General features: G+C 41.0%; 1 protein-coding gene across 3 annotated transcripts; it reads left to right on the top strand.

Annotated features, from left to right (window-relative positions):
• The first annotated feature begins 556 nt into the window (after positions 1 to 556).
• inpp5b (inositol polyphosphate-5-phosphatase B) lies at positions 557 to 26,031 on the top strand. Of its 3 annotated transcripts, XM_052494130.1 has the most exons (23): positions 557 to 873; positions 1,778 to 1,856; positions 1,960 to 2,057; positions 2,168 to 2,197; positions 2,291 to 2,401; positions 4,781 to 4,924; positions 10,408 to 10,504; positions 11,165 to 11,359; positions 12,582 to 12,683; positions 13,149 to 13,263; positions 16,086 to 16,202; positions 16,952 to 17,139; positions 17,748 to 17,859; positions 18,259 to 18,368; positions 18,740 to 18,875; positions 19,353 to 19,463; positions 20,373 to 20,538; positions 21,586 to 21,821; positions 22,948 to 23,055; positions 23,927 to 24,011; positions 24,244 to 24,371; positions 24,688 to 24,799; positions 25,461 to 26,031. In XM_052494130.1, exons 1-23 carry the CDS (start codon positions 816 to 818, stop codon positions 25,568 to 25,570), a joined length of 2,748 nt encoding a protein of 915 aa, XP_052350090.1. In that variant the 5' UTR covers positions 557 to 815; the 3' UTR covers positions 25,571 to 26,031. The 3 variants fall into 3 exon arrangements, with proteins under 3 accessions (XP_052350090.1, XP_035606582.1, XP_035606584.1); XM_035750689.2 differs by lacking the exons at positions 557 to 873; positions 1,778 to 1,856; positions 1,960 to 2,057; positions 2,168 to 2,197; positions 2,291 to 2,401 and adding an exon at positions 3,828 to 4,226; XM_035750691.2 differs by lacking the exons at positions 557 to 873; positions 1,778 to 1,856; positions 1,960 to 2,057; ... (1 more) ...; positions 2,291 to 2,401; positions 4,781 to 4,924 and adding an exon at positions 5,702 to 5,870.
• The last annotated feature ends 119 nt before the right edge of the window (positions 26,032 to 26,150 follow it).

The following is a 26,150-nucleotide window of genomic DNA, read 5'->3' as shown; positions in this document are numbered from 1 at the left end:
TTTTTTTTTAACCTGTAATCGATTACGTTGACACCAACAAATATTGTAATCGTATTAGAGAATTTTGAAAAACTAGATGATTAGTACTTTTAAATTCAGAAATGATGTTTGCATACAAATACATTATAACACCTTTATGTTTTCTCAATGACGTTACATTTAGGATGGAAGAAAGGTGCAAGTTTGAGTTTGTTCCACTTTAGCCAATCTGACCACAAGTCAGAGACCACTACTATGACGACACACCAAATGACCACCCTTTTTGTCTTCTAATAATGCCTCTTAAATGAAAGTAATCCAACAGTAACTCAAAGTAATAAAATTACATTAGTGAATTTGGGTAATACAAAAATTAATTTTTGGACAAGTATCTAGTAGGTAACTTAATAGACTGCATTTAGAAAGTAACCTATCCAACCCCGGTGTGTATGAAGTAGATAGCACATCTACAATTTAGTATTACACCTGCATCTGTCCGATTAAACAGTGAGTAATCCGATTAATATTTCCTCAAACGACAGCCAAAACATGACGTCAGTTTTAGCTGCTGAAATCTCTGCGTGGCAGATCCACAAACATCTTAGAAAAAGGAATAAGGACATCTAGAAGAATACGGAATCATGTCGGAACACGGCAATACACTTTTACGCACTGTGAAAGCAAAAATGTCGTTGGATTTGTTGTTTTGTGTTCTCGATAAGAAGGTGGTCTAGCCCAACTTTGTAAGAGAGAAACGTTTGGTCTGTGTCTATTCTCGCTTCAATCTGTATTTTATGGGAGTGAGAGAGTTTGCACGAAAGTAACGGTTTTAAGTAATGGATCAATCCTTCGCAATTCAAGAGATTTTGCCACAAGACGAAACTTGCGTCATAGTATCCTTTATAGTGCGCACTAAAATGTTTTTTGTATCACTCCAATGTTATGAGTGCGTTATCTAAAGGCTGATGTTTGACTTCCTTTGGAAGAAGAAGACAATGTTTCATTCTGACGTGGCCTACCAGCAGTTCACCCAAGGCGAGGCCGTGGAGTTTGTTTGTCAAGGCCCAATTGACTATACGCGTGTGTATCTGAATGTGGTGATATTTTATATATTTCATTCCTTAGTACAATTGTTTGGATTTAATAGGCTTTGAGTGTAAAGAAGAAGAATTGAAAATGGCTTAATGAGGACATTTGTGCTGCTTTTCGATTGTAACACAAGTGTTACACTAGTATACGCCCTTATGTTATACTATGGACATTGTGTTTCAATAGCTAGGGCTGACTGGGGATTTGTGAAGAGCAGAATCAACAACCTCTGCATAAGAAGGTTTTAAAGTTCACAGTTAGCCATTGTTATGTAAATGACAACTGAAAAGTACCAATGGCCTGGCTTTGGCCCCAAGTGAGAGCAGGACCGCTGGAGCCATGGCCAATGAGACACAGGTCCCGGGCGAAGTAGATGGAAACAGAACAGTTTGAGCGTTTTGTGTACAATATGATAGGTCCTCCACTGGGTGGCAATCTTATACAAGCTAATCAAATTCGATTGTATTTGTCACATGGGCCTAATCCTTAACTGTAGCCTACTCTAGACCTACATATTTTCCAGACATTAGATTTGTTTTATATTAATGACTAGGCCTCTGCTCTTTGAAGGTACTTGATGCGTAATGTTTTTCCTAATATAAAAAAATACACTTTTCATTTTGATATCAACACTTGTGTAGTCCTATTTTCAAATGTGACATTGTGCAAAAATCTATGCAATTCCCTTAACCAGATTGTTGTAAACATGCTGTTCAATGTCTTGTCTTTGTGGACAATGTCACTGAAAGCAGACTATTGGGTTTGGTGGAGCGCACCAAGGAACATGCGTGAGTTGAAATTTATGCTATTCCACCAGACTTATGAAATATAAATTCTCTGAAAAATGCATTACACCTGCCTATAGTAATGTTCCATCTTTGTTTCCTATAGGCTGTTTGTTTTTACCCATAGAAGAATGGCGATAACTGGTGAAGATGTCACATTGGAGGACATTTTTCCCATCTCTAATGACTTTGCGGTTGTGGAAGGTATGCAAAAGTTAATGCATTGGTTTTAACTTGATTATTATAATATGCACAATGGAGGTGAAGGCATGGGCCTCATAATGCATTGTAATAATACGTTATTCTTTCCTCAGTGTCCTCGGCAGATGAACTTTCTTTTGTGGGTGAGTTTTCTTTTTTTTTTCCCTGGGTCAATTTCCCCCTGGTATGTTCATAGGGCCACGTTATTAAATGTATATTACATTATATTTCTATAGGTGCAGACACTAGAGTGAGGCTGAACTTCCAGGATGGGGAGCTGGAGGTGAGGCTTCCCTTTGGCTCCCACTCTCGCCTTTTCCTCAGTGAGGTCAACAGAGCCTGGAGTGGTAAGATATGACTTACTTCTCCATAAATGTATCACAAGCGTTGCATCCAAATGATTTCTCCTGATGTATACACCTGGTCACTACTTACCACAAATCTATAAGCATTGGATCGGTGGAGGCATGGGCAAGAGGGGGTTTCCACCATATATCTTAAACCATTCATTTCCTTTCAAATCAGTGAGGGGAAGTGAACAAGTGCACACTTTAGAAGGAATGATAAATAATTGGGACATAACCAAGTAAAGGGTCATGCGCACTATTACAAAATTATTTGAATTGAAAAAAGAAAAAAAGATCTGCTTATTGGACAAGCACAGGTAGTTCCTCTGTTTTCTTCTTGTGAGGGCCTAGTGAACATGACCCTGGTTTACTTGTTTATGTTGCAATAATCAAATCTGGCCAGTAATTTGAGATGTGTGCTCATTTCTGTATGACATATAATTTAATTTTTGCCATTTAATATATGATAATTTCAGTGCAGTTGCAAGTGAACTGCCCTAAAATAATGGATTAGAATTTTATTCTCAATTTTAGTCATTCGGTAGATACCGTATCACATAAAATACATATTTTTCATGAACTACTAGTAAGGGCTCCTGAGTGGCATGGCGGTCTAAGGCACTGCATGTCAGTGCAAGAGGTTTCATTGCAGTCCCTGGTTCGAATCCAGGCTGCATCACATCCGGCCGTGATTGGGAGTCCCATAGGGTGGTGCACAACTGGCCCAGTGTTGTCTGGGTTTGGCTGGGTAGGCCATCATTGTAAATAATAATTTGTTCTTAACTGACTTGCCTGGTTAAATATAAAAAATAATATCCAGGTAAACAATAGGCCCATAGCAAATGCAGCATATGGCATTTGACTCAATGATCCCAATCAGTCCTCCATGACAACAAAATCATAAACAATGGAAAAATACATTTGGTTAATCTATATTTCCAAGTCCTATTCTTGAAGATCAAGGGGTGTAACATTTATTAGAATCACTGGAATGTAATCAGATTACGTTACTGAGTTTGGGTAATCCGAAAGTTATGTTACTGATTACAATTTTGGGCAGGTAACTAGTAACTGTAACAGATTACATTTAGAAAGGAACATACCCAACCAACCCTGACAATCACATATTTTTTTTACCATAAGTATATTGTGTTCTGTTTGTACTTGTTGCTACTCAGAGAAATGGCAGATTGTTCAGAAAATGTTCAGTTAACAACAATAGCCTTAATTCAAGTTGATAAAAGTGATGTAATAGATGGGAAAAGACACACCACAAGTTACACAAAACTCTAAAAAGAGGGGAACCAGTTGTCACTTCACCTATAAGACAACAGCCAAATGTGATGCATAGTTGAGAGAGAGAGAGAGAGAGAGAGAGAGAGAGAGAGAGAGAGAGAGAGAGAGAGAGAGAGAGAGAGAGCATCAGAGAAAGAGAGCAAGTGAAAGGAGGAAAAGAGACTGGGGTGGCTCAGAGTTTTAGTGCTGTGTGCTCTTCCTGGGTAGTATATGTCTGTTGCTATATAATATTTCCTTCCATTTGACTTATATATTTGCTTTCGGCTTTTACATGTTTTTTTCCTATTCATCTCAATGGGATGAGCCACTGGATTCGTTGAGAGACAGTCTACTTTGCTATGTATGTGTCATTTTTGGCATTAGCTCACTACTTTACCAAATGGAGCTCTTAAATTTAAGATGGAGGACTAAAGATATTTTTTAAAAAGGGCCACACTCACTTTTACTCTGTGAGAGGAAACAGTGATGGAAAGTTTTGGTAACCTGGCAGCTATTCTTGTGAACAGGAAGAATGTGAGAAACTCGCAAGGTAAGCAAAAAAGTGACATCTTTGTAAAGTGTGTGGTCTTGTTGAAAGTAAAATAGCAGAGTGAGTGATTTTGGTGCAGTAATGTTCTCAAGGTAGGTCAAATATACGTGTAAGAGGAAGTGTCTGTGTGTTTGTGTGTGTGAACCACATGAAAGAGGGAACATAACTGAATATCTTTTTCAACCACATAGTAACAAACGTTTTTAGTCAACAAACAATTGTAAGGCAACCAGCTCGTGAGAATGTGAAGTAACCTGCCCCTGAATCACTTTCTACTTTTGAGTACCTATTTGAATGAAGCAAATGCTGTGGGTCATTTTCAGTTTACTGTATTATTGATAATTATCCTCATTGTGTGTTCTGTTCTGCTGAGGATCTCTTGGAATTGTTTCCTTATCATTAATGCTCCTCCAGCTTCTCCACTTCTGTGGAGCATTGGAGCAACAAATATAAACCATTTGAATAGCAAAGTATGTTTATAGCCTACAATTGAAATGGCATATTCTGGGATTAGTGTAAGTGGCTTTTTCATGCTTCCCTTTTTCCTCCTTCAGATGTTTGCAAGTCTCCCAAGGAAGCACCGAAGTTTGAGTGGCTCCACAAGTACCGCAAAGCCTCCAAAGGCCAAGGTGGCATCAAGCAGACCCTTGTACCCTTGGGAACGGCACACACCAAGATCAGCCAGCATAAGAAAACAGGTAAGCCAACAGCCCTCTTTGTGTCACTCTCAGTCAGTACCCTCCCTGAACGTCTACCCTTATCACACAGAGCCCTTTGTGTGGTAATATCTAGCAAATTCGTGTTGTTGCCAGCTGAATGAAATGACAGGCCAACACTAAGAAAGCACATGATTGATAATTAAACCATGATTCTTGGATCATGATAACTGTATCTGATCCAAAGCCTAGGAGGTGCCCTCCGAAGTGACATCACAAAGCTATGACATTTCTTATGGTTGTGTGACATGTCTCTTGTTGATGTTAGATGGTCTTGTTAAACTTTGGGGAGAGTGACAACATTATCTTCCATGTTGGCTTTAAGTCTAGAAAAAATAATTTCACAATGGATCAATCTTCACACTGTGAGAAAGCTATCGCACTGTGCCTGTCAGTGTCAGCCAATGTCAAAGGAAGCTATTTGCTCTGGCACTCCCATTGATAAGCCAAGTGCCCAAACCTGTACATCTACATGCTATTTGCAATGTTGATTTTGTTGTTGTTGTTGTTGTTGTTGTTGTTGTTGTTGTATCTTTAGATTTTCTCCTGCCACTGAAACATAATTTTCATTATTTCATGCAAGGCCTACCCATATGCAATTTCTTTATGCATGTGTAATGCATATAACATCACATTAGTTCAAAAATCGGTTGACATGGAAATAATTGTAAGAATGTATTTGGCCCGACATAAACGCTTTATAGTTAAACTTTTGTAGTGAAGTTTTTTTTCATTTGCCACTTACCAGAGACCGTCCAGTGTTTTCATGGTTGATTAGTTTGGTCTGTGGCACGACTTCACTTGCGCGAGTGCGCGTGAAAAAAAATGTATTCTCAACATTCCTTGCACGAACAGGTCCTTGGACATTGCACTGCACATAATGCGTGGAAGCCCTACTTGGAGATGTCTAGGGTGATTAAAGACACTGGTATGGGGACATGTTTATGATTTACTGTTGTATTTAGATGGTATATTTGCTACCGCAGTCTGAAACGTAAGTAACTTTTTTATGCAGCAGTGCTTTTTCACCTTAGCTAGCATCTGCTAACTTCTGTTAGCTTTTGTTGCTAGCTCTACTTTCTGCTTCTAGCTAAATATGCACAGATTAACGTTACTTGTCCTTCATTGGTTTAAGTTAAAACGTTGACAAAATGATATGTAGCTAGCCAGCGTATTAGTTGAAGTAACTATATACTCTAGCTAGCTAAGTGGCGTTCTTTATGTGCATGTTTTGTTTGAGCTGTGGTTTGGAACGAGCGCACTAGCTAGGTAATTAGCATGTCAATATTATGGTTTGTAAAGGTTCGCCATCTATATTTGTAAACTATATAAACTAGGCCATACGCTGTAGGTTTGCGACAGTTCATCTGTCATTGTGTCCTGATTTGGTTTTTGGTAATGCACCATGCAAACCTGACATCCAGCAGCTTTGGGATTTTCACTGTCTTGACTATCTCAGTATCTGTCAACTGAACGTGTAAAAACGGGCAATTAGTAGCCACTTGGCATTTTCCATTTGAAATGGATGGACACTAGTTTGATTGTCTTGGGTTCTCTTTATTTTTGTATCTTGGAAAGTGTCCATACTAGTAGACTGCAGATAAAAACATTATATGTCTCTGCCCATTTTATTATTCCTAGATACAAAGGGTTATTATATGCAATGCTGAACTTTGTGATGAGCACATATATTTTTTTTGCCCCGACTTTTGTGCACCCACAATGCAGTATGCTACAGCTAAGTGGTTGACTCACACTTTTCATGTTTCTAGTTTTAGACTGCAATTAGTGATGATCGCAAGACTGAATGGTGAATGTGGAGCTTGCTGTATAGAATGAATAGTGGAGGCATGCTATCAATAGTTCCAACCTTTGGATTGGTCTCTCCACTAACATTTTTTGTATCATAATTCATGTGTGGTATATGTATGCAGAAGTCTGAAAGCTATCCATTCAATTCTCATAGGGTTTGATCATGCACTGTAATTTTGCCATTACAGTGAATTGTTTGTTGGTGTAGCATTTAACAGGTTTAAAGAGCCTTACAGTGAGTGACCACAGAGGAATATAAAGCATGCAGCGGATTACCATAAAGACACTTTTTTTATAGGCTAGCTCATCTTCCCTTCTCTTTGTACAGGAGGAGGGTAAAATGCAGTGAATCATTCTTCTATAATAGGCAAATGAAAGCCAATGTAGGCCTAGGTGTTTACTTTCAATATTAGGTTTAGGTCAGGGACTGGGAAGCTCCCTTGGGAGTTGGGATCTTGTGGTGTGTTATTTAGGACTCAGGTGAAATGCAGTAAGTCATCCTTCGGAAATAGCTGAGATCCAATGTAGTCCTAGGTCTAGATGTTGACTTTCAACATGAGCCTGGGTTGGGGACTGGGAAGCTGTCTAGTGAGTTGGGAACTAGGGATCTTGTGTGTTGGGGCTTACTCCTCCTCCACATTGGTCTCTCAAAGCTCTCAGGGAGTTTCCATCTGATCTCACAGGGCGTAGTTTGTTTCCATTTCCTGTGTTCCAATAGCACGCGCGCACACCCTACAAATGGAAATTTGTGCCGCAGCCCCACTACACTGTAATTGATACTGCCATTTTGTTTACTCAAAATAGCATACTGGTTCTCTAATGCCCCTGTTTTGGACACCAGTATGCCTAAAGACAGCATTCAATAGCCTATACTTCACCCTCTCACTCTTGGCTAGCTGTTAAAACAATATATTCCAATATTTCTGCAAATCTTTATTAGGAATTGTATCTGTGGTGAGCTATTAGACTTTTTTTTCAGGTAGCTGTAGCCTTTGATTTATAAGCGATTTTCATTGCTCTACAGAACTTTGAGTTCTTCCTCTGGTATTGTTTTGCAATCACTTTCCATAAACAATAGATAAAGCTAACATTTACCTTGACGGCCTTGTGAGAGTGTATAGTATGCAAGGAATTACTCCGAGGTGGTAAGAACGTGTGTGTGTGTGTGTGTGTGTGTGTGTGTGTGTGTGTGTGTGTGTGATGAGATTCGAATTACGCTTTGCTAAAGGATGAGCCTATGTTTACGTTGTATTAGCCTATGTTAACTTCTTTTCTAAAGAAAGGTTGGCCCAAGTCCTATCCTATTGCAGGAAGCTATTGGTTCCTGAACTCAATACATCTTGTGCTTAGCCTTGGGTGTAATCATTAGTCCAAACCGTTGCAAATGGAAAACATTTAGCAATAAACAAGAGTTTCTATTGGATAAATTCAGTTAGGTCTCCCCATTTTCATTCCTGTTTGGTTAGTGAATACACCCCTGGTCCCATATCTGTTTTTGCTATCTTGTCCTCATACTGGATAAGAAATCTCAAAAGCTTGTAGGCCAAGGCCTGTTGCATGAAAACATGTTGGCTATTTTCTTGCACAGCAGTTTGTATTGAGTTCATTCCGGAAAACAGAATGCAATAAACGATGAACTCGCAATCAGATACAGCTATGTGAGACGGTTGGTGGTTAAACAAAAAAAAACGATACTCCCTCTAAAGCAATTTCCTCTTTAATACACTTGCCATGTTCGTAGAGTTTCTTCTGCCAAGCAGTAGCAGACAGTGGCCATATTGTGTTAGACTCAGGCTTTGACTCTTCCATTGATTTAAACAACTTAAAATGCAATGTCTTGTCAAGGGTATCTTGCAATAGAGATTTGATGTCAGTGAGATTAACCTGGATGAATAAAGGTTATGCCTGAACAAAAATATAAGCGCAATATGCAACAATTTCAAAGATTTTACTGAGTTACAGTTCATATAAGGAAATCAGTCAATTGAAATAAATGAATGAGGCCCTAATCTATGGCTTTCTCATGCCTTGGAATACAGATATGCATCTTTTGGCCACATATACAGTCAATATCTGGTGTGACAAACATTTGCCTCATGCAGTGCGTCATCTCCTTTGCATAGAGTTGAATGTGGCCTGTAGAATGTTGTCCCACTCCTCTTCAATGTCTGTGTGAAGTTGGTGAGAACTGGAACACACTGTCGTACAGAGTGTTCCACATGCTCAATGGGTGACATGTCTGAGTATGCAGGCCATGGATGAACTGTGACATTTTCAGCTTCCAGGAATTGTGTACAGATCCTTGTGACATGGGGCCCGTGCATTATCATGCTGAAACATGAGGTGATGGTGGCGGATGAATGGCTCGACAATGGGCCTCAGAATCTCGTCATGGTATTTCTGTGCATTTAAATTGCCATTGACAAAACGCAGTTGTTTGTTTTTCGCAGCTTATGCCTCCCCATATCATAACCCCACCACCACCACCATGGGGCACTCTGTCCACAACGTTGACATCAGCAAACCGCTCGCCACACAACACCATACCATCTGTATGCCATCTGCCCGATACAGTTGAAACCGCAATTCATCCGTAAAGTGCACACTTCTCCAGTGGCCATCGAAGCTGATCGTTTGCCCACTGAAATCGGCTACGACCTCAAACTGCAGTCAGATCAAGAGCGTGGTGAGGATGACGAGCATGCAGATGAGCTTCACTGAGACAGTTTCTGACAGGTTGTGCAAACCTAAAGTTTCATCATCTGTCCGGGTGGATGGTCTCAGAAGATCCCGCAGGTGAAGAAGCCGGATGTGGAGGTCCTGGTCTGGTGTGGGTACACGTGGTAGTAAGGCCGGTTGGACTTCCAAATACACTAAAACAACATTTGGAGGTGGCTTATGGTAGAGAAATTAACATTCAATGCTCTGGTGGACATTCTTGCAGTCAGCATGCCAATTGCACGTTCCTTCAACTTAAGACGTCTGTGGCATGGTGTTGTGACAACTGTACATTTTAGAGTGGCCTTTTAATGTCCCCAGCATTAGGTGCACCTGTGTAATGCTGTTTAATCAGCTTCTTGATGTGTCAGGTGGATGGATTATCTTGGCAAAGGAGAAATCCTCACTAACAGGGATGTAAACAAGTTTGTACACAACATTTGCGAGAAAATACGCTTTTTGTGCGTATGGAACATTTCTGGGATCTTTTATTTCAGCTCATGAAGCATGGGATAAACACTTTACATGTTGCGTTTTTATATATTTTTTATATTTTTCACTATATAATAAAATGCTATATCTAATGCAATGCTTTTGAAGACAGCCTCAGTCCATTTTCCATACATCCGAGTAGGCAAAGACCAAATCAACTTCACTATTGACCTGTTTGGGGTCTGTTTCAGGCATGAGCTGATTGATTCTTCACTGGGGAAGCATTTGCATTGCTAGCTCCAGGGGCCTTTTTATAGGATTAGTGTTGGCACATGACAATGTATTTGCCTGATTAGAATGACTTGGTTTACAACTCCTGTGTCTCTCTTCCTATCTCTTGCTCGCTCGCTCACTCTCTCTTGTTGTCTTTTTTTTTATCTCCTGCTATTTCAACTCCCTCCCACGCTCTTTCTTTCTTTGTCTGTCTCTCACTCACTCAACAGGGAACTCATTGAACGCAGTAAGCAGATCCCCAGTAGAAGGGAACAAGAGGGTGAACAGTGGAGTGGAGCACCCCAGAGTGGAGTCCGGCCCAGAGAGGTAAGTACTGAACACCACTCTCCTCTCTCGGACATTGTGCAGTATGCAAATGGTTGGCGCTTGAAGAAGGACCAGTGTGCCATATTGCATTTCTCCTCTTGTCCTCTAACCCCTGTCCTGTATTGAGGACATTGAAATGTTTGTGTTGCGGTTATTCATTAGCCATGTTGTTCATTAGCCCGGCTGGAAGCTATACTGTATGTATAGCCTACATTAGGCCCCCCACTGACCCTATTACAAAATCACTATATAATGTCTCTCACAACATTAGCTTCCGTCCAGGCTAATGAACATCATGACTTAAGAAAAAAAAACACCCACAACACAAACCATGGTAGACATTAATAATGATAGCCTAATTGTAGCTCTGCATAGGAAAGACCTTGGTGCCAAGTGCAAACACACTCTTGTGGTACATTTAGTTGGTTTAGTCTGAAAGGAGATGTGTAGTGGTAGTAGATGTTATACAGTAGTAAAGGAGTACAACTACATTTGACACTCCTGTCCCCCCACCCAGACCATCTTTATATTCACATTTTGTCATTTAGCAGACTTTCTTATCTAGAGCAACCTACCATCAGTGCATTCACCTAAGGTAGCTGAAACCTCCACCTAGCACAATCGTTGCACGTATAAACGTCCGTGTTGTGGGCCCCGCAGCCAAGGGAAAGTGAAGCGTGAGGGCTGGGATGAGCTGAAGCGCGAGGGCAGAGATGACCTGGTACGCCAGTCCAGCCACACAGCGTCCAACAAAGCTACAATGCTAGCCATGCCGCAGTTTGGCCTGCGCGACAACCTCGTCCGCTGTGAGCTGCTCAAGAACGAGGACATCTACACCTACCTGGAGAATTTCAGGTAACCCCCCCCTGCCTCTGTCCCTATCAAAGTCACTGTAACATGTATTCTTCTATCCTTTTCATGTTTCTGGGCTGGTTAGGCGTCTGCCATTGCTGGACCAGTGACTAGCCCGCTACTCTATTACTTTATTCACAAGCCAAGCCGACTGGTGCTGCGCTGGTCTGGTAACACATCCATTTGCTGGAAAGGACCTTGTTAAATTAAATATCCCACCTACCACAATTTGCTCCAGGTTGGCACAATAGTGTGAATAAGGTATGTTTAAGCAATAAGGCTGGAGGGTGTGTGGTATATGTCCAATATACCACAGCTAATGGCTTTTATTAGTCACGATGCAACACGCAACGCTGTGGTATATTGGCCATATATCACAAACCGCCTTATTGCTGTTAAAAACTGATTGCCCATGTAATTAGATCAGTAAAAATAAATATTTTGTCATACCTGTGGTATACGGTCTGATATCACAACTGTCAGCCAATCAGCATTCTGGGCTTGAACCACCCAGTTTTTGTATTTGTGGTTATCCAACTTCTATGCAAAATGCAAGCTACAGGGTTGACACATTTTGCGGTAAACAGGATGTCAGTGTAGAGGTGTGAGAAAGCATCTCATAGCTATAACTGACGAATTACAGAATTGTCCATTTCCATGGAATGTTGAAGGAAATGGTTGCTCTCGAATTACTACTATCCAAACTCCTAGTAATTAATTTGTAATGCAGGTTTTAAGCAAAAGGGTTTTACAAATGTCTTTGTGATAACAAGCGTTTGGTTCTGTCCCAATCCCTCCACCCACTTGTACACTTCCATTTACGAACTTGAAGGTAAGTGACTGGTATATGGAAACTCCGTCTAGCCCATGTCTACACCAAGCCAATGCTTTTACATTTGTGGGCAGTAGTGGAAAAGTACACACTTCAGGAGGAAGAAAAGACTATTAGGATGCAGGAGGTTTGTACAGATGCCACGATAACAAGTACAGATCATGGACAGTGTCATGATGACAAGTGATTTATACTACAATGCCCTCTGGTGGTGGACACGCACACATAGCTCTGTGAAGTGTTTAGGTTATTGCTGCCATTGCACCATCTGAATGGGCTTGCTAAGGTCATGTCTGCCAGACACCCTCACAGTTCACCAGTTACGCCTATATTAGGCAGTGTTAGGCTTTGCTCCCACTGATTTTGTATTTACCACTCCTCTCTATCTCTCAGTTTCTTCCTAGGCACGTACAATGTGAACGGCCAAACCCCCAAAGAAGGCCTCCGTGCATGGCTGGGTTCCACATCCACTCCCCCTGACATGTACTGCGTGGGGTAAGTCCTATCCACCCAGGCATTACAAATCAATTCCCCTCTAAATCCATAGCCCACATAGACACTGACTGTACTGTCTGAGACCGCACTACAAGAGGGTGAGTTAAGTCATAGATTGTATTGAATGGGAAGACCGTCGTAGTTGCGACAGAGCCAATTCAGCCAAACCTCTATGAATCGTGTCTCTTTCCCAGTGTGCACGACTAGTCTTGTGGTGTTGCAGATGATTTAAAAAAAAACATTTATGTAATCTGCGAATTAGGAACTTAAACACAAGGTTTTCAACCGTAGAAGAGCCAGTCAGTTGAGAAGAGTGGACTCACGCTCTCCTTGATCCTGTTTATCAGGGCACGCTGTCACAAAATGCTTAGCAACGGAAAACCAAAACAATTATTAATTGGGTACCTTCAGATAGTACCTGCCCCGTTTTGTACCGTGCCTACTGAACATGACCCTGTGTTGCAGGTTCCAGGAGCTGGACCTGAGCAAGGAGGCCTTCTTCTTCAACGACACGCCCAAGGAGACAGAGTGGATGAAGGCTGTGTCTGAGGGGCTGCATCCAGGCGCCAAGTACGCCTTAGTAAGAACCTCCCTCTCATTCAGTTAACCACTGGCCACTTGTCATGCCCAGTCTTGCTACTGCCACAAGGTTGACCCACTACAGGCGGTCCAGGAAGAACCAGGCACATGTGTCCATATCCAGAGTTGTATTCTTCACGCATAAATGATCTTGTGGTTCTATGAAAGAAATGAAATGAACAACTGGTAATACAGCTACAGTTGAAGTCGGAAGTTTACATGCACTCAATTAGTATTTGGTAGCATTGCCTTTAAATTGTTTAACTTGGGTCAAATGTTTTGGGTAGCCTTCCACAAGCTTCCCGCAATAAGTTGGGTGAATTTTGGTCCAATTTCCTCCTGACAGAGCTGGTGTAACCGAGTCAGGTTTGTAAGGCCTCCTTGCTCACACAAGCTTTTTCAGTTCTGCCCACACATTTTCTATAGGATTGAGGTCAGGGCTTTGTGATGGCCACTCCAAAACCTTGACTTTGTGGTCCTTAAACCATTTTCCCACAACTTTGGAAGTATACTTGGGGTCATTGTCCATTTGGAAGACCCATTTGCGACCAAGCTTTAACTTCCTTCTTGAGATGTTGCTTCAATATATCCACATAATTTCCCTCCCTCATGATGCCATAAATTGTGAAGTGCACCAGTCCCTCCTGCAGCAAAGCACCCCCATAACATGATGCTGCCCCCCCCCCAGTGCTTCACTGTTGGGATGGGTGTTCTGCAGGTTGCAAGCCTCCCCCTTTTTCCTCCAAACATAACGATGGTCATTATGGCCAAACAGTTCTATTTTTGTTTCATCAGACCGGAGTACATTTCTCCAAAAAGTACGATCTTTGTCCCCATCTGCAGGTGCAAATCGTAGTCTGGCTTTTTTATGGTGGTTTTGAAGCAGTGGCTTCTTCTTTGCTGAGCGACCTTTCAGGTTATGTCGATATAGGACACGTTATACTGTGGATATAGATACTTTTGTACCCGTTTCCTCCAGCATCTTCACAAGGTTCGTGGTCCCATGGTGTATATACTTGCATACTATTGTTTGTACAGATGAATGTGGTACCTTCAGGCATTTGGAAATCGCTCTCAAAGATGAACCAGACTTGTGGAGGTCCAATTTATTTTCTGAGTTCTAGGCCAATTTCTTTTTGATTTTCCCATGATGTCAAGCAAAGATGCACTGAATTTGAAGGTAGGCCTTGAAATGCATCCACAGGTACACCTTTAATTGACTCAAATTATGTCAGTTAGCCTATCAGACGCTTCTAAAGCCATGACATCATTTTCTGGAATTTTCCAGGCAGTTTTAAAGGCACAGTCAATTTACTGTATGTAAACTTCTGACCCACTGGAATGGTAATACAGTGAAATAATCTGTCTGTAAGCAATTGTTGGAAAAAATTACTTGTCATGCACAAAGTGGATGTCCTAACTGACTTGCCAAAACAATAGTTTTAACAAGACATTTGTGGAGTGGTTGAAAAACAAGTTTTAATTACTTCTACCTAAGTGTATGTAAACTTCCGACTTCAATTGTATATAGTCAGGTCTGTACATAGTATGCCTAATGTGTGTGTAATGCTATACTAAGTATACTACTCAGTTCTGTAATTAGACGACATGCATGAGGTAAAAAATGCTACCAGCTGGCGACACAACAAATGTACATATGTATCACGATAACCAACACTAGCAAGGATTCAGTAGCATGCATTAAACATCAACAACAGTAGAAGGACCCAATTGTCATTGTGGATGCATGCACAAACACATCTAGAAAACACACTGAAAACTTGGTCCCCAGCCAAACTTTACATCCTCATCAGCTGATGATAACCACTCTGAGCTAGAGTGGGATGGGCCAGAGTCCAAATATCCATACGGGGACACTGATTGGCTGAAACAGACAGCAGAGAAGGGGAGAAATCACCCTAATGGGACTGTGGGGACGGTTACATGCATGTTTCTTCTTTATAACTGAGGCCCTGTTTGAATACGCCAAAAACGCATCCTTCCTTCCTTAAAATACAATAATCAACGATGTGAGAAGGTTGGATTGGTAAAAGAAGGGGGGTGCTAATATTGCTTTGACTTGTCCAGGCACATGCAAGTCAGTGATTACCTCAAGTCTGTGAGGAAGGAAGGATGCATGTGGTCACAGTTGGTACAATTGAGTGTCGCTGTACTACAGATGTTTCCAGCAAAGTGTTATGATGTTGTAATGACTTATTTGCTTCCCTTTATACTGTAAAGTGTGGTTTTGTTAACCTGATGAAAGCTTGTACATGAGCTTCTCTCTTCCGATCTTCTTTTTATCTTGGCCTATTTCCCCTTTTTATAAATTGCAGACTCAAGCCAAACTGCTTCTTCCTCTTTAAAGGCTCGTAAAGATTTTCTCACTCAACCACCCAGTATGATGACATGCAATTTGTCAGTCCTCTGTCACTGGTGTGAATTTAGCACACTTGGTCGCTTCGTAATTGACATGGCATAGTCCAAGAGTCTGTGAAATGGCTGGTTTCACATGAATATGATAATGTTGTGTCATATCCTACTTAGGTTTATATCCTTGACAGGATTGAATGTGGAACAATCATACTGTTAGCAATTTCTCATCTTTGCTCCTGCAGTGTTGACATGAACAATATTGCATCGTCCTGTATGCCACTTCACTGCAGTCCTCCTGACCAGATCTCTATTGTTTACCCCTTCGCTAAAACGCTACGTGAACAACCATAGGTGTTTCGTAACAGCACAAACACATCTAGGATCAGGCTAATGTGTGACCAGTGTATTGTCCTATCTGTGACCTATGACCCCTGTGTATCCCTACAGGTGAAACTGGTTCGTCTAGTGGGCATCATGCTGCTGTTCTATGTGAGGAATGAGCACGCCAAGCACATCTCTGAGATGGAGGCAGAGACCGTGGGCACCGGCATCATGGGTAGAATGGTAGGGTGTGTGTGTGTGTGTCCAGTGAGGGTATAGTAGGAGTACTTATCCTTGGCCACTAAGCGGGCTGTCATCAATTGCTTAGCAGTCTTGGAAGTTTAGAGCAGGAGGTTGGGTGGCGTCCACTAGTTTCATTGAGCTTCCATTTTACAGTTGGATAAGGAGTTATATTGCACTTACAACCCCTTCTACCTACAAACTCTGCTTTAACCAGGGTTTAGAAAACCAATTTTTCTCACATTTGTAGCCCCAAATACACCAGACTTGGAACCAAGGTATGTTTGGAAAACACATTAGATTTCCTATTGTTCATAGAGCTATTTTTTTGTATACAGACGTCGCATTCGAGTGACGCGCTCACATCCCGGTACCAAAAAGCTCTGTAGCAGGATAGCTAACGCTAAAGTCGGGACCTTGACAAACTTAACAGTGAGTGAGTGATGACCATGAAAACACACAAGGCTGATGGCTATAGCTATGTTCAACCAGTTGATTATTCTTCTGGCTTTATCTAGCTCTATTTGTGATAGTTTACCTTGCCTCACAGGCTTGCTAGCTATCCAATTCTCTTACATCTGCAATGTTGTTGACTATGACCATCTGATTCAGTGTTTGTTAATAACTTGCACGTGCTGAATTTGAATTAGCTTTTTCTGAAACTGCACGTGCTACTTTTCATGACGCAGCAGGGAAATGGTTTGTTCTATAAAAGCAGGTAATGTCAAATGTTTTACAAACACCTCTCTCAGGGAAACAAAGGTGCTGTGGCCATCCGCTTCCGCTTCCACAACTCTGACATATGTGTGGTCAACTCCCACCTGGCAGCCCACATCGAGGAGTACGAGAGGCGCAACCAGGACTACAAGGACATCTGCAGCAGGCTGCTTTTCCGCCAGCACGACCCCACCCTGGCCCCACTTGCCATCATGAAGCATGAGTATGAACAAGTCTTTAGTACAAAGCAGTATTTCCACTTTTCAGGGTGTGTTCATTAGGGCATGAACATTTTATTATTAGATTTTTTTTTTTACAGGTTTTGGAACCAAAACATTTACATGAGCATTTCTTATAGGATATGTTTTGGGTTGTGTTCATTAGGGCACACATCGATAATATTTAGCAAAGGAAAACAAAAGTATTTCTTATTGGAGTCCAGATAATCCCTGCCCTTTTTTCGGTCTTTTGTTTGTTATTTTGTGCCGAGTGAACAGGACCCTGGATTTGGTAGTTGTGGTGGTACATCATCCTTTGTATTTATTCCAGCATGGTGCCATTTTCTCAAGGGAACAAAATTGCGAATGTATTATGTAAACCTTTTGATCACAAGACCAGTGCACCTTGCCAATTTCACATAACTTTATAATGGCTTACATCAACATTTGAAATGAATGCAGTGAATCGATGCAGTCGTAGAATGGGATGAGTTCTAGAACCACATGCAAAGCCACAGCCACCGTTTTCCATATTGAAGTAGAATTATAGAAGAGTAGTTATATTTCTATGATTTTCCATATTCTCAATGCAACATATTTTCCTTGCTTACAGTGTGGTCCTATGGCTGGGAGATCTCAACTACAGGCTAAGTGACCTTGATGTCGACAATGTGAAGGACTTAATCGCCAAGAAGGATTTTGAAACGCTGCACAGTTATGACCAGGTAGGTCATCTCAAGCCGCTTAACTTCAAGCCATTTAAATATCTACTTCTGGGGTGTGTTCAGTAGGCAAATGTTGCAGATAATGTCATGAATAGAGCTGACATGATTCCTTATTCTACTTATCAGACAGGGAGGTTTGTTCTACGTAATATCTGAAAGTTCCACAACATTGTTCCCAGGGTCATATTCATTAGGCACCAAACGGAAGAAAACTGATCTGAAACAGGGAGGTACTACCTGAAATTGTCCAATCAGAAACACAGATTTTCCATTGCAAAACGTTTTGCTACGTTATGCCCTAATGAGTACGACTGCTAATCTCTGTGTTCAGTGCCAGTCACATTACACCCTGATGAGTGTGATAATTGTCACGCTATCTTGTGGCTCTGTGGTCCTCAGCTGAAGAGGCAGATTGATGAGAAGGCTGTTTTCGTGGGCTTTGTGGAGGGAGAAATCGGCTTCCTGCCCACTTACAAATACGACACCGGTTCCGATCAATGGGACACAAGGTAACTTCTCCTCTCTAAATGTCTAGTGTTATCTATAAAGGCAATGGAGAAAACAATAACACTTTACTAAAATCCTGAAGATGTATTGCATTATAATGATGTTTTATAATGCATCATAAGAACATGTATCAACCCCTTATAATGTCTTATGGTAGTCACATTATGAGCCGTTTTGAGTTGGAATATTGATACATAGGGAGACATTATACATTATAAGCCTTATTATAATGCATTACAAAAGCTCATACATTCTTATAATACATTTTAAAGCATTATAGCTGCAGAATAAAGTGTTACAAAACTCAAAAAATATCTTATTGCGTGGAATTCGTCTCTGAAATGTCTTAAAGATTCATGTTTCACGCCCTCAGTGAAAAGTGTCGTGTGCCGGCGTGGTGCGACCGGATCTTGTGGCGAGGCAAGAATGTGCGGCAGCTGCACTACCAGAGTCACATGGCCCTGAAGACCAGCGACCACAAGCCAGTCAGCTCCCTGCTGGAGATCGGGGTGAGAATTAGTTTCTGCCATTTGTCCTTTGACCTCTTCGAGTCCATGATGTTTTGGTTGGTTTACGCTAAAGAATATTATAGCTAATCCAAGATTGTTCAGGTAGGCCTTTTACAATCTTAGTCACACTATAGGGCAGAGCAAGCAAGGAGGTGGGCAGAGTTTAATCTTGCTCCATCCTCTCCCAATGCCTTGCCACTAGACCTCCTGTCTTTACCAAGTACTGGAATTCCCTATTAGAAGTGATTTTTATTCTTGTGACCAGTCTGAGTTTCCCCAGAGCCATATATTTAGAGTTCAGACAACTTTTAGCATTGCGCATTTTAGCATTTAATTTATCCATTCATGACAAGTATTTGGATTGTAATTCTAGATATTCTGTTGCATGGCATTTTCTTTGAATGTTAAAATAATGATATGCTTCTAGTTTCCCCTATCCATCTGTGTTCTAACCTCCCTTCCCTGCTGCTTCCTCAGATCAAGCTGGTGAACGAAGAGTCCTACAAAAAGACATTTGAGGAAATTGTGCGCTCGCTGGACAAGATGGAGAACGAGTGCATTCCATCCCTAACCCTATCCACGCGAGAGGTGAGTGGTTCAGAGTTAAGTGGTTCTACTTGAATTCTTATAGATGAAGAATATGTTATAGATGAAGAATATGTTAACATTGCTCTGGTCTTTCATAATACACAATGCAACATTATCAGTGAACATTGACAGCAGCAGGACCTTGTGAACGACTCTTATCAGTTGAGCTCTGCTCTTTACGAACAGGAGTAAAATTGAGGGAAATGTGCTACATGTACAAATTTACATTTTCTCTTCACATTTGAACTGCACTTTTTGTATTGTTCAAACGTTGAAAGAAAAATGATTCAAATGACGTGAATTCACAATTCAAATGTGGTTCTGTGTATGACCGCTAGGGGTCAATGCAGTTCAATCTACCTCGGTCCTGGAATTCCCACATACTGGTTGTCACTAGTTACCACAGCCACAAAGTCATAAATCCCGCCTATTTCTACAATTTATCTACTTAAAATGTGATTTTAAACCTAGCCATACTGCTAACCTTAGTCTAAGCGTAACCTTACATAAAATTTTCATGAATTTTTACGCTATTGACAATTTTGTAACTAGAGGAAAACCTACCAGGCGGCGCTCTCCTCCATGTTGTCAGTACGTAGATCATGTCCTGCTGCTCGTTGCAGTGATGTATGACCGCGTGTTCATAGACATCCAACAATCTGTTGTTGATGCCACGTATGGTGTTTGAGAGCTCGTGCTTTGTACTTGCAATTGTTGCGCAATTTCTCCATCGGGGACGTCACGTTTTTTCGACATGTCATCTTGTAGTCTGGTTCTAGATATGCCATTAGGGTATTGAAGCTGATGTCCTCTACCATTTGATAATGGCTGCATATCAACTGCAATCATTTCTGTAATCAGCGCTGTGATTTTCACACCCCCCTAATCCAAATCACTCTCCCTCCCCAGTTCCACTTCAAAGACGTGAAGTTCATGCAGCACCAGGCCGAGACTCTGACCCTCCACAACGACGGACAGGTCCCGTGCCAGTTTGAGTTCATCCAGAAGCTGGATGAGCCCACCTACTGCAAGCCCTGGCTCACCGCCAACCCGGCCAAGGGCTTCATCGCTCAGGGTGAGTATAGCAGGACCATGGCCCTATTCTTTCTTCTGTGTTTTCTGGAGGTAAGCACATGTATCAAGTGTGTCAGAGAAGGAGTGCTCATCTAGGATCAGGTCCCCCCCCCGTCCATGTAATCCAATTTATTGTGATCTCAAATGTAAAACGGATCCTACATTAATACAAGGTTGCCAACCCATTACTTTCTTCAACCTAACTCATTCAGATCAGTGAGTACTCCAAGGAAGGTCGGAAGGCATTTCTGAAGTATTAGAACAGGGCCTAAGACTTACATTCAGGAATGGATATCAATCTCTATAAGCACCTGGCCTCCCCGCTATGTTTGACGTAATGTCATGAGCTCTATGACATATGAAGCGAGAGACCACATCATAGCTCTGTGTTCTGCGTGAATGATTAGATTTGAGTTTTCCCGGTGACTGCAATTGATAGAGGCATTTTCTCAACTCAGTGTTTGACGGTAGGGAAGCAATTTCAGATCTGTCTAGCACGAGAGACTTGTAAATAATGGAGAGATCTCAAGGCTTAGGGTGGAAGGAGTGGTGGATGTGCCTCAGTGCTCGTCGCCTCTCTGGGTCTTGCTGATAGTCTGTGTTTTTAAGTTTGTCTCATTTAGTTCTGGCGTTGTCGATGTAGTGATGCAGCTGTAAATGAATAGGGTTTCCTTCACACATTCACGTGCAGTTAGTAATGCTTAGTGTACAGTACAACCTTTGCTTGTGGTTATTCAACACCACTCGTCAACAAGTTTCCACAAAGCACATTTACATAGAGCAGGGTCATTTTCATTAGGTCATGCAACAAAAAAAAACAATTTTCAACCGCTTTGAAATAGAATCTTTTGGGTTATTGGACATGTCCAAGTAGTCCCTCCTTCAGTTTGTTACTAGAGTTTTCATTAACTTGATCCCTAATGAACACAACCCTGTTCATCTGTGTCTCAGGGAATTGATAATCAGGAATTGGTGCCTTTCTGAAATTCTCCTCCATTTGATAAATCATTGAAATATACCTGATCCCGTCAATGTGCTGTTCACCAAGGCGGCAACATGGACATCGACCTGGAGGTGTTTGTGAACCGCTCCACTGCCACGGAGCTCAACTCAGGCCGCCAGCAAATCGAGGACATCCTGGTGCTTCACCTGGAGCGGGGAAAGGACTACTTTCTCTCTGTGTCAGGCAACTACCTACCCAGCTGCTTCGGCTCATCCATCCAGACCCTGTGTCAGCTGAGGGACCCCATCCAGGAAATGCCCCTGGAGACCATCCGGGAGCTGGTGAGTTCATTATAGCCAGCAAGGAGTGTGTTTATTCTTGTATATATTTTGCAATGGAAAGCAAAAATGTGCATTTCTTATTGTACAAATTCATGGTGCTGAGTGAATACGACCCAGGTGCAGTCCGACTCAGAAGGCTGCTTTCCCATTCTTCACACTTCTCCAAAAGTGTGCAGTGGTCTGCTATATTCCCCATCGTGGATTTAAAACTATTAGATTGGTATAACCTAAGCATTGGCTGAAGGGAGTTTCCACCATTGTGAAATATGGAGTATGCAAGTGCACACGTTGGGGAAAAAGTGGAGAATCAGGAATCACAACACCTGACCGTGGCCTGGAAATGTCCCCCTCTTCAGGGGTATTTTATATGAAAGGCCTTGCCCAGAGTAAAAACAATTAAAAGTGAAAGTGCTCAGGGGGATTCTGTCCTGCTGATAATTTGTGTGATTTTGTTTTCTATGTAAATGCACAGTCATCTAAAAATGATCCAGGAAGTGTGAATTTTGAACTAGCCTGCAGTCTATATTCCCCAAATTCATTGAGACAAGAGACGAGACACATTTGCACTAAAGACAGAAGCTGAAAGGAAATTCTGTTCGTAAGCTTTTCGTTGTAGCACACCATTTCCGTTTTGTCTTAGTAAGCCTACTTCTTGTGTAAAAACAAACTGTTTGTGTTGTTTTTTTTGTACTGTGTGAACCAAATTGGAGATTTTGTGTCTGAAGTGAGTTTCCAAACAGGGAATCAAATCACCCATTGTCCCAGAACACACTGTTGCCAGGGGAGAATATCCACAGGGTCATTAGTGTTGCAAAACAGCATGGCTGTAATGTACGCCAGAGCAACCCTCTCCAGAAGCTTCTGTGTTTGATCTTCAGTCAGTGTTATGCTAAAACTGACCAGATCAAAAGATGATAGATTCTGAGAATAAAGAAGCCCAAAGATGTCTCAACCTTTTTATACATTTTTTTACATTTTATTATCTATGGCTCGCTAGTTATTAATACAGGCAGCATAAATAGCTACAACACATTGTCCTCTCAGGATATGTTGTTAAAGAAAGGTTAGGTCCAGGATTTAAACCCATTTCACTCAATTGTCAATTTTTCTTGTCTTCTTTCTAAAGACGTCATCAGGCGATGAGACCAGTACCGTAAGCATCGATAAGCCCCTGGATATCCCTAAAGAGATATGGCAGATGGTGGACCACCTATACCGTAATGCTCCTAAACAGGTCAGGACTCACAGAAATCTTTTACCATTTTACGCACTACTGAACCAAACCTAGAACATCTAGGTGTGTCATTGGATGCTTTTTTTTGCCCCTCACTTTATACACAGAAAATATCCTCTAAACATAGAATCAAGCTGTTTATCTGTCTCTCTGTGACATCTTTACATGTAGGCTGTCATTTTAAATAAGAATTTGTTCTTAACTGGCTTGCATAGTTAAATAAGTAAATAAAAAATATTGGGAAAACGGGCCCTGAGCTGTACTGGCCCTAGGCTGTACTATGCCTCCACAATAGTTGTTGTTGCTGCCTGGAAGGGACAATGTGAAAAGAAAAAATCAGAACCAGTACAGCTCGGGTCGGAATCAGGCATTCAGTTCTTGACAATACACTAGTTTTCAAGGACATTGGCTAGTACCTTTTTCCTACTTAACTCCCCTTTCCCAGTTAGTTGCACAGCCTCAAATAATTCAAAGTGATTTGGGCAGCTTTTGGCGTCCTCCCAGCTGTGCTTTTGTAAATGTATTCTTAATTTTTTACAAGGACCGACATATTAGTCTTTTTCACCACAGCAAACTAGCAGAGTGAAAATGGGAACGTTTGGAAACGTTATATTTGTCTCTGGCATCCACCAACAGGCTGGAATGACACAACAGAACGGTTTTGTCTCTGTGATGCCCGGTTTGCTTTTTTTTTTGTATAGATTTATTAGTTGATTTAATTAAAATTAAATTCATAATACTCTACAATATTGACATGAATACAGTTCTACTAATCCCCGATCAGATGAAATGCTGCTCCTTTTGCCGGCTACCCTTTGTGTGCTTTGAAGTTGTTTTTACAGTACAACTAACTTTTTGCCTCTATTTCAAGGGGGAACTATTTCAACAACCTGGGCTCCGCAGTGAATTTGTGGAGATAAGGGATTGCCTTGACACTGGCATGCCAGACTCTCTCCGTATCCTTAACAACTTATATATGCCAGGGATGTGTTCATTAGGCATTAAATGGAAGAAAATGGCCTAAAACAGGGAAGGACTACCTGGACATGTCCAATAAGAAATGCTAATTTATTTTTCAAAAGTTTTCCATTTTGTGCCTTACTTTATCCAGGGTTGTGTCCATTAAGTCTTAGTGTCTACTGTATTGTTTTAAGTGGTTGATGCCCCTTGACCCATGTTGACCCCTAGCTGGCAGTAACCACTCTGTGGCAGAAGCACTGCTCCTCTTCCTCGATGCCCTCCCTGAGCCTGTGGTTCCCTTCTCCCTGTACCAGCAGTGCCTGGAGTGCTGCTCCAACACCAGTCAGTGTAAAAAGGTCAGTACCAATTCAACTCACTCTTAAAAGTAGACGTTACTTTTCTCAGTGCCTCGATAGTAGGATACTCTGTATGTAATGATTGTCTACTGTATTAGGTCGTGTTCATTAGGCTTCAAACATCCTGAAATAGGGAGGGTCTAACATATATATATATATATATATATATATTTTTTTTTTTAATGTTTTCTGTTGTGTGCCCTAATGAACCCAACCCAGTTGTGGGGAATTAGTCTGTGATTTGCTCTCATGTTGTGGTGTTTTAGCTTGTCTATGGTGTTGATTGCTATTGAGTGATGTTTTTCTTCATCCTCAGGTTGTATCCTTGTTACCTCAGTGCCATAAAAACGTGTTTAACTATATAGCGGCTTTTCTCCGTGAGTTGTTGAAACATTCTACACACAATAGCCTGGATGTCAACATTTTAGGTAAGGTGAAAGGGAAAAATTCTGTAACACATTTTGCATTCTTATCAAACACACAAACAATTGGCTGATATGTGTTTTGAAAGGGTTAAATGAAACGTCATGGTCTTCTTGACCAGTACCAAAGAGGTTCAATGTTTTTGTACAAACCTGACTCAGTTACACCAGCTCTGTCGAGAGGAATGGGCCAAAATTCACCCAACTTATTATTGTGGGAACCTTGTGGATTGCTTCCCAAAACGATTAACCCAATTTTAAGGCAATGCTACCAAATACTAATTGATATGTAAACGTCTGACCCACTGGGAATGTGATGAAATAAATGCTGAAATAAATCATTCTCTCTCTTATTCTGACATTTCACATTCTTAAAATAAAGTGCTGATCCTAACTGACCTAAGACAGGGAATTTTTACTTGTATTAAATGTCAGGAATTGTGAAAAACTGAGTTTAAATGTATTTGGCTAAGGTGTATATAAACTTCTAACTTCTACTGTAGCTACGATATTAGCTGTAATAATGTTGGGTCAGATTTTGGATTTGGTTCCTTTTTCATTGTTCTCCTTTTATGATACAAAATAAAAAAGCAACTATTTAATCTTACTTCAAGTGCCAGTTAGTAATTATTATGTTATTGACATTGCCCTGTGTCATCCCTCACAGCCACCATTTTTGCTGCCTTGCTACTGAGGTCACCCACGAAGCAGGACCTTGCAGAGAAGAGGAAGACACAAGAGTTCTTTCAGCATTTCCTAGTCCAGGACCTCTCTTGAATAGAAGTGTTTTCCTGCCATGTCTTACATGCTACAAACTCTTTTAGATACTATTGTAGTTTAATGTACAGCTCAGTATTTGTAATACATGTAATAAGTTCCTATTCATATAGATGGCTCTTTGTATATGTACACAGTCAGTCCAATTGATTAGGCTTACGCTCCTTTGATTTGAAATCAACTGTGTTTTGACAAACTATGTTTAACCTGTAAACTGTTGATGCACAGCTTTTATTCAATCACCGAGCAGCTGAAGTAAAACTGACCATTTTTAATGTATGTATATTTACCAGTTTATTTAAAGAGAAATATTTGTTGTGCTGTTTTGTGAAGGCAAAACAGTGGATCGTTATTTTATATATGAAAGTATTTCAAACAATTGTGGTTTGGCTTTTTTTTCACCCATTTATCAAGCAAATTGAAAAAGTTTGGAATTTTAATAAACCCACTGTCACATTTGCCCTTGGCCTATCCAATGTGGTTCCTTCGGCTGTTAGTACTGATTGGGAATTACAAATCAAATGATTGCTTTAGTAGCTTTGCATTATTTTAAATCTAAGATTTCATTTCAGTAGTTTCG

Source organism: Oncorhynchus keta, chromosome 34, assembly GCF_023373465.1.
Source record: "Oncorhynchus keta strain PuntledgeMale-10-30-2019 chromosome 34, Oket_V2, whole genome shotgun sequence".
NCBI classification, from domain to species: Eukaryota; Metazoa; Chordata; class Actinopteri; order Salmoniformes; family Salmonidae; genus Oncorhynchus; species Oncorhynchus keta.
Note: the sequence above shows the minus strand (reverse complement) of the source record. Positions and strands in the feature narration are given on the sequence as shown.